The 7,636-nt window shown below is 49.9% G+C and overlaps 1 protein-coding gene across 2 annotated transcripts; it reads left to right on the forward strand.

Moving 5' to 3' along the window:
* Positions 1 to 3,316: 3,316 nt before the first annotated feature.
* LOC129667923 (cytochrome c oxidase subunit 6B2) lies at positions 3,317 to 4,640 on the forward strand. Of its 2 annotated transcripts, none has more exons than XM_055595657.1 (4): positions 3,317 to 3,449; positions 3,569 to 3,697; positions 4,272 to 4,372; positions 4,464 to 4,640. In XM_055595657.1, the coding sequence occupies exons 2-4, from the start codon at positions 3,586 to 3,588 to the stop codon at positions 4,515 to 4,517; spliced, it is 267 nt and encodes an 88-aa protein (XP_055451632.1). In that variant the 5' UTR covers positions 3,317 to 3,449; positions 3,569 to 3,585; the 3' UTR covers positions 4,518 to 4,640. The 2 variants fall into 2 exon arrangements, with proteins under 2 accessions (XP_055451632.1, XP_055451631.1); XM_055595656.1 differs by having other exon boundaries at positions 3,572 to 3,697.
* Positions 4,641 to 7,636: the final 2,996 nt, after the last annotated feature.

Raw genomic sequence — 7,636 nt, forward strand, 5'->3', positions numbered from 1 at the left:
GGAGAGATTATGGAGGGAGGTGGGTGGGGGAGAGGTGAGAACGGGGAGCAGGTTCTTGGGATTGAACTCGGGGCATTCAGGACATTGTATATGCTAAGTGCAGACTTTAGCACAGACACAACCCAATACTGATGTCACTAGACATGGAATAATATGAAGTCTTAGTGGTGTAGCAGATATTACCCTAAATATTGAGGATTCAGAATCCAGAAGTGAGGGTGGCAGAAGGAGGATACACTGCCTGGCACCTAGAGGCCAGGGGTAGCCCATGTTGCCAAGCTTTCACAATGCAGAGGACAGACCCCAGCCTAGCACAGTGGCTTAAGATGGCCTCAGCCTCCGAGCTGGAGTCGTTAGTGTAAAGACATAAAAGAGGGGGCTAGAGATGTAGCACAGATGACAGGTGCTCAGCATGCACAAAGCCCTGCGTTTGAATTGCCTGACACTCAAGGAAACTAAGTGTAGTGGCATGTGCCTGTAATCCTGGCTATCATGAGGTTGAAAGCAGATGGATTGGGAGTTCAAGACCAGACTTGGCTATACATAATGAGTTAGAAGTTGGAGACCAGTCTGGGCTACATAAGACCTAATCTCAAAACAGAAAGACTTATTGGGAAGAAGAAAGGGGTCAGAGCATCTTGGGGAGAAGGGAGTTCCTGTAACAACAGTTCTCAATTTTTGTAATGCTGTGACCCTTTTAAAATATGGTGACCCCAACCATAAATTATTTTGTATTTCATAACTGTAATTTTGCTGTTATGAATCATAACATAAATATCTGATATGCAGCCCTTGGGGAGGGTTTCGACCCACAGATTGAGAAACACTGTTGTTGAAGGAACAGCCACTGTAAAGTGTCTGAGGCAGAGGCATGCATGCTCACTGTACCCTTACTGAGTGTACCTTACACAGAATCCTGATGTAGGAAATGCAGTCAAAGGAGCCCCTGGGTATGGGGATGTGTGAAAGAGCCCCTCACACAGGAACTGTAACAGACAAGTTTAAGGATGGTGCCTTTGGCTCTGAGAAAGCTGGAGGATTGGGGCCACTTCTGGAACTGGCTTATGTGGGAAGGGCTCTGTTTGTTGGAGTCAAGAACATAGAGGGAATGAAGATGGAATCTGGGAGTGCACCCAGGAGAGGATGGTGGCCTGGACAAGAGGGTGATAAGAAGCTTAGGATTCTGCAGACACTTTGAAGGGTAGAGCTACCTCATGGATAATGTGAGCAGCGCTTAAAGGGCCACATATTGCTGTTCTCCACACTGTGACAAAATACCAGACAAAAGGAGGAAATGGTGCATAGTTTGAGGGTGCAGGCTGTCCCGGTGGGGTAAAGTCTGCACACTTACTTCTTTGTGTGCCTGGGGTGATGGTGTGTGTGCTGGCCTGTGCATACATACATGGAAGGCACAGGTCAACTTCACATGTATTCCTCTATGACTTTCCCCTTTGTTTTTTGAGACAATTTCCCGCTGAGTTTAGAGCTTGCCGTTTGTGGATGGAGTGGGCTTGGCCAATGATCCTTGGACATCCACCTGCTTCCAAGCCCACTTGTGCTGGGATTACAGAAGTGTGCCACCATCCCTGGCTTTGACATAGGTTCTAGGGTTACAAAGTCATGTCCTCATGTTTTCACAACAGGCAGTTTACTCACTGAGTCATCTCCCCAGTCCCATTTTCTCATTTTTATTTAGCTGGCACCCCAGACTCCAGAATGGTGGCCCCATTTTGACACTAGGTCTTCCCACCCCAATTTATCCCACATGGATGTGCCCAGGAGTTCATTTCCTAGATGATGCTGGATCATGTCAAGCTGACAACGTTAACCATCCTGATGTTGAGCATGGCTGAGGTGTTTTTCAGTTTCAGAGACCCGTCGGACGCAAAGGCAGCAGGCAGCAGTGGGGCAAAACAGAGCAGAAAGGGCTCCGGGTGGTGGCCCCGAGATGAGTGGGAAGCTGTGTAACAGGTGATTGGATGTGTATGAGCCTGCAGTTCAGGCGGAATGACTTTGGCAGAGTTATCGGAACTGTGAGATGGGAGGAAGTTTTTCAGCGAGGAAGGGTGGAGATGAGACAAAGGGAATGGACACACAGCTCACATGGTAGAGCTCTTGCCTGGCTAGCATGCAGGTGGGAGCCCTGGATTTCATCCTGGCACCAACTAAAATTGGTTGTGCTGGTACACACCTCTGGTCCTAGCAGTTGGGAGGTGGAGGCATGAGGATCAGGAGTTCAGGGTCACCTTTGGCTATGTGTCAACATGAAGGCAAAAGTAGTTCTTTTTCACCAAGCCTGACAGCCTGAATCCCAGGCTTAGTTCCAAGACAGAACAAAGTCCCACAAATTGTCCTCTGATCTCTGCTTAGCATCTATGGTATGCCATCCTTCTCCCACTTTAACTCCAGTGCTTGGGAAGCAGAAGCAGGTGGCTCTCTAAGTTTAAGACCATCCTGATCCATATAGCCCTTTCCAAGCCAGCCAATTTCCAGGCCTTACCTCAAGGGAGGAAAAAGGAAAAACAAAAATAAAGTATTATATACCAAGTGAAAGAAACAGACTGCAGAAGCCAATCAAAATAAGGTATTTCTATGAAATGTTAATATATCCGTGGAGCCAGGAAGCAGATAGTGGTTTAAACGTAGTTGGAGATGGAGGAATGAGGAATGACTACTAATGTGTTATGTGTGTGGAAGGGTGTAGAGGTGTGATCAAAATTTCTTGGAACTAGAAAGGAATAATATACTGACTGCTTTTTAAGGCATAAATTACAGCTTTAGATACCTGTCTCCCTGCTAGCCCATTAAAACATTCTCTGCCTTTCTCTCCCAGCAGTAAGCAGCGACCCAAATATTCAAGAAAACATAATGCAGGAGACTCGATCTGTCAGCAAATTGTCCAGAAGCCCAGTGGGGCCAGGTACCCCTGAGACCCTGAAGACCTGGCCCTGGAGGAGTGGTCTCAGGAGCCAGCAATCATATTCTCTTTCCGCCTTTTCTCATAGGCTGACAGGGTGCTGCGCACCCCGACTGTAAGGCGCAGAGTGCTGAGAACACCGTGTGTGGTGGTGGGGGAGGGGGACATCTTCCCTCTCCCATAGAGACCAGAGCTAAATATACCTTTATATATTGGAGAGGGTGGGGCGGGGCAGATGTCACGGAGAAGCTTGCTACTCGGGGATTAAAAATCCTAGTCTGAGACTCAAGGCCTCGGTGACTGAACGCTCTCATGCACGGGTGGCCCAAAGGCACGGCCTGCAAGAAACAGGGGGAGGGGCCTCCAGTGACCCCACCTCCGCATTACAGACGGCTCCTATTGGCTGGGACTCTCTGGGGGCCAACCAATGCAGCCTGAGGGTCGTATTTTTCCACGCTCTCGGTATCAGCCTCAGCCGGCACTCTCAAGCTAAAGTCACCCGTGGACTCCGCAGCCCTGGTGTTCCAGCTAGGTTGGTCCTCTTTATTCTGGTGAGGACAGGGTGGGCGGGGTTTAGAATGGGTCAGGAGCTGGGAAGGTTGAAGCGAGGGGCTTGTCTTTAGGCCTCAAGGAGCACCACACCCCTTCCAGCAGGAATTGCCACCTAGATGTTTGATGTTGAAGCACAGAAGCCCCCTCCGGGCCAATGGGCAACGCCGCCCTTCGATCCGCGCTTCCCTAACCAGAACCAGACGCGTAACTGCTACCAGAATTTCCTGGGTGAGACCGGTTGGGCCAACTTAGAGGGGAGGCCCCACCTGGAGACCCTCAGAGAACCGTTGGAATGGAAGGCTGGGCCGTGGCCTGGAGGGGCGGGGCCTGCACCAAGCGGGTGGGATCAAGCCATGGAGGGGCGGGGCTTGGAGTGGAGGGAGGCAACTTGTCTGGAGGGAGTTAGAGTGCCTTGGAGTGAAATGAGCCAGGAGGGATGAAGCCTTGTCAGTAAAGGGCAAGACCAGGAGTGAGGGGAACGAGGTCAAGAGAAAAGGAGGAGTACCTGAGGTGAAGGGAGGAGCCTGATCTGTAGTCATCTGGAACTGAGTCCTGGAGGGGCAAGGTGATGCTGACTAGACCTCTCTAGGTGGTAGCTCAGTTAAGAAGGGAGTTTGGGGGCTCGGGTAGTCTATAGTAGAAAGGAGGAACCCTAATGGTTGGAACAGGTGCAGCTGAGTCCTGGAAGGACAAGGCAGGAATAGTAGGGTGGGACCAAGGTCTAGAGGAAAGGTGTGTTTACTGTTCCTGACTGGGCGTGGCTTGTCTCTGGACCCTACTCCCACCTTGAGGCGCTCTGCAGACTACCACAGGTGCATGAAGAACATGGTCCGCCGAGGGAAGAATACGCAGCCCTGCGAGTACTATTTCCGTGTATTCCATTCACTGTGTCCCATCAGTTGGGTGAGAAGGCGGAGAAGAGAGGCTGGCGGAGAGGGTGGTAGCCTCAGACTCAGGCTGAGCAAACACCAGGGGGTCCCCTCTGCCTCTCCAGGTACAGCGGTGGACCGAGCAGATCAAGCAGGGGACTTTCCCGGGCAAAATCTGACCATGAACTTGAGCTCTGCTCCCCTGGAGCCATCAGCCCCCAGTGGCCACTGTCCTCCCACCATGCCCTAGCCTGCGTTACTCACCTCCTCCACTCTGTCTCCACACCACGAATAAAGTTATGGTGCTGCTAATGTTTGTGTTTGTTTCTTGTTTTTTCTGTTTTGAGACAGGGTCTCTGGTGCTAAATCCTGGAACTCACTGAGGGACTAGACTAGCTGGGATCCTCCTGACTCCAGCTCCCCAGCACTGGGCTCACAGCCACGGGCCACCGCACTAGGCTTTTTACCTGCATGTGGGAATCCAGAGTCAGGTTGTAGTGCACACATGGCTAGTGCTTACTAGCTGAGCAGTAACACTGCTGCTTTTGAACATGAGGGAAAGAAGGATTGCTGCCTTAACTCAGACACAGTTCCCAGGTAGAAACAAGCTGAGAGCCTCTTGGGGTCTGCTCTAATCATGAAGTCAAGATTTGAGATAGCCCATGCCTTTAATCTGCACTCCAGAGGCAGAGGCATGTGAAGCTGTGAATTTGAAGCTAGCTTAGTCTACAGAGTTCAAGGCCAACCAAGGCTACACTGCACAGTGAAACGACAAAACAAAAGTGCTCCCCCACCTACAGGGTTCCAGGGTACCCTGTCTCAGTTGCCACACCTGCCTGCTACTGATCTTCAAACGTCCACACCTCAGCCTCCTCCCATCCTGCCCGGGCCATCTTGGCTACCATACCTCACCCATCCAGTCTCTGATCCTGAGGAACCTTCATCCTATGATCCAATGTTGATCCATTATTCTCTGAGCACCCGGCTCTGACACTTTATCAGCTTTCTACCATGCTGTACCTCTACTGGTCCCATTTTCCTCCAAAAACATCCTGTCCCCCACCATAAGAGGCTTCTTTTTCCAAAGAGGCCCCAGAGACTTGTCCATCCTTCAGCAGCCCCATAGCCCAGCACATCGTCTGATTTTTTTTTATTTTAAAAGATGTGTATGAATATTTGTGTATGTACATGTGCATGACTAAAATACTCAGGTGTGCACACATGTACAAACACACACACACAGACCTTTGAGTGCCTGGTACCCATGAAGGCCAGAAGGGAGCGTTGGATCTCTTGGAACGTAGAGCAGAAAATACTCTTAACTACTGAGCTATTTCTCCAGCACCCTGCCTCTGATTTTTTTTTAATGCAGGTCTACCCCTGTGCTCATATGGGGCCATCTGTCTCTCCACAGGTGACATTTCTTCCACTGACCCCTTCAGCACAGTCAGCACATCTAAATCATTCTTTGTTGTTTCCCATCTTTTCCAATCAGCAGCCAGCTATTCTGGTCCCAGATGCTCCTTGGTGTATCTTCCAAACATAAGGAGTGGCACCATTCTCCTTTTTATGGAGAATGTAGCCCTAGTTGGCCTTGAACCCACAGTGATCCACCCATGTCTGCCTCCTCTGCACTGGGATTGAAGGTGCACACCACTACCTCGACACACTAACTTCCTTCCCCTTTTAAAAATGTGTGAGTGGGTGGGTGCTGGTGGGAGGTGGCTATAAGAGAACATCAGATGCCTTTAGAGCTGGAGTTACTGGAGACTGAGCAACCTAATGCTGGTCCTCTGGAAGAACAGCTAGCACTCTTAACCACTGAGCCCTCTCTCCATCCTGAAGTCACCCTGTTTGTTTATCGTTCTGAGATAGCCTCATATAGCCACAAGGGCCTTAAACTCTTAATCCTCCTGCCTCTCTCTACTTCCCAAGTGTTGGGATTGCAGCATTAATAATCCATAACAGAGCCAGAGGCCTTTAGGTTGGTTGTGCTGGCACCTGCTGTTACCTACAGCTATCAGCCTCTTGACTAGACCTGAAGTAATCCTCAGACTCTGTCTTAAAAGGCCTCATGTGACTACATTTAACTCCCGGGCTCAAAAGATAATTTTGATGATGCAGGTCACTTTCCTGAGTGACCAACCTCAGTTTCTCCAGCTATAAGCCAAGATGGCTCAGAGTCTGGTTATCAGAAGCAGGAGTGGAGAGATGGCTGACCTCAAAGGACTGGCTGGTCCCACCCTTGATGACCTGTCTACCACCTGCCCCATATGGCCTGGGATGACTATATCTAGACCTTGGCCTCAGAGCTGTCTGACCACAACCTGAGAGGGAGGGGCAGGATGGAAGTATCAGTGAAGACAAGGCTTCAGGAAGGTACTGTTCAGCCACCATGCCCACAGGTGCTGCTGTTCATAGAGCAGCAGCTAACCAGAGGGCACTGTCATAGGAAGAGGCCAAATGCTGCCTGAGAACTTAATGATGTCACCCAGTTAAGTGTCAAAGCACAGATGTGTAGCCACCTTTTGCCCTGCCCAGAGATCTGGGTCTGGAGCCCATTTTCTCCCAATGTACAGCTTTCCTCTACCTCCCCTCCTTTTCAGATCTACAATCCTTCCTGCCATTGTCACTTAACTACTTCCTGTCTGTTTCCAAACCTTTTAAAGACCAGACTGGCTTCATACCCTCCACCCTTTTTCCATAGAAGCCTGAGTGCTCAGATTACAGCTGTGCTATCACCCTGGGCCTCACTCCAGGCCAACTTTGCCCTGTTTGAGCTATGTGATAAGCCAGGACACACCTTGCTTCTAGCCTGTGGACCATCCCATCACAAACTCTCAACAGCTCAGTAGGCTCCACCTACATCCATTAGGGTAAATTTCCCAGGATCCCAGGGCCACACCCTGTCTCTCAGCAGCCTCCCCTGTTCACAGGATGCAAGTCCAATCACTCTATTTTCCTCTAGCTATGTAGTTCTTTCCTCAGAAATCCATTTCTTCCTAGGAATACTCTAGGTTCATGTGCTTCCTGAGGTAAGAATGTCAAAATGGCTCTGCTGCTCTTCATAATTTGTTCTATGGATCAAGGCCCTACTTCACTTCCATTCACTGGCTCTTCCCACAGGGCCCCATGCTCCTGGAGTCATTAGATCAACCTCTAAGGTTCTCCAAGAGGAAAAACAGGGTTGGGACAGCCCCACAGAAGCAGCACCAGTTTCCATGCTTTATTTCTTGTTCCTTTTCTGGTATGGACAGTTAAATTCAGGGCTTGGTACATACAAAATAAGCCCTCTAAT

This window comes from Psammomys obesus, unplaced genomic scaffold (assembly GCF_907164565.1).
Source record: "Psammomys obesus unplaced genomic scaffold, mPsaObe1.curated_primary_1811, whole genome shotgun sequence".
Taxonomy (NCBI): domain Eukaryota; kingdom Metazoa; phylum Chordata; class Mammalia; order Rodentia; family Muridae; genus Psammomys; species Psammomys obesus.

Excerpts from the sequence above, each read along its gene's own strand:
- LOC129667923 (XM_055595657.1), top strand. The coding sequence starts at position 3,586 with ATGTTTGATGTTGAAGCACAGAAGCCCCCTCCGGGCCAATGGGCAACG. Across the intron at positions 3,698-4,271 it reads CTGCTACCAGAATTTCCTGG|ACTACCACAGGTGCATGAAG; the intron begins GTGAGACCGGTT and ends GGCGCTCTGCAG. Across the intron at positions 4,373-4,463 it reads CACTGTGTCCCATCAGTTGG|GTACAGCGGTGGACCGAGCA; the intron begins GTGAGAAGGCGG and ends CTGCCTCTCCAG.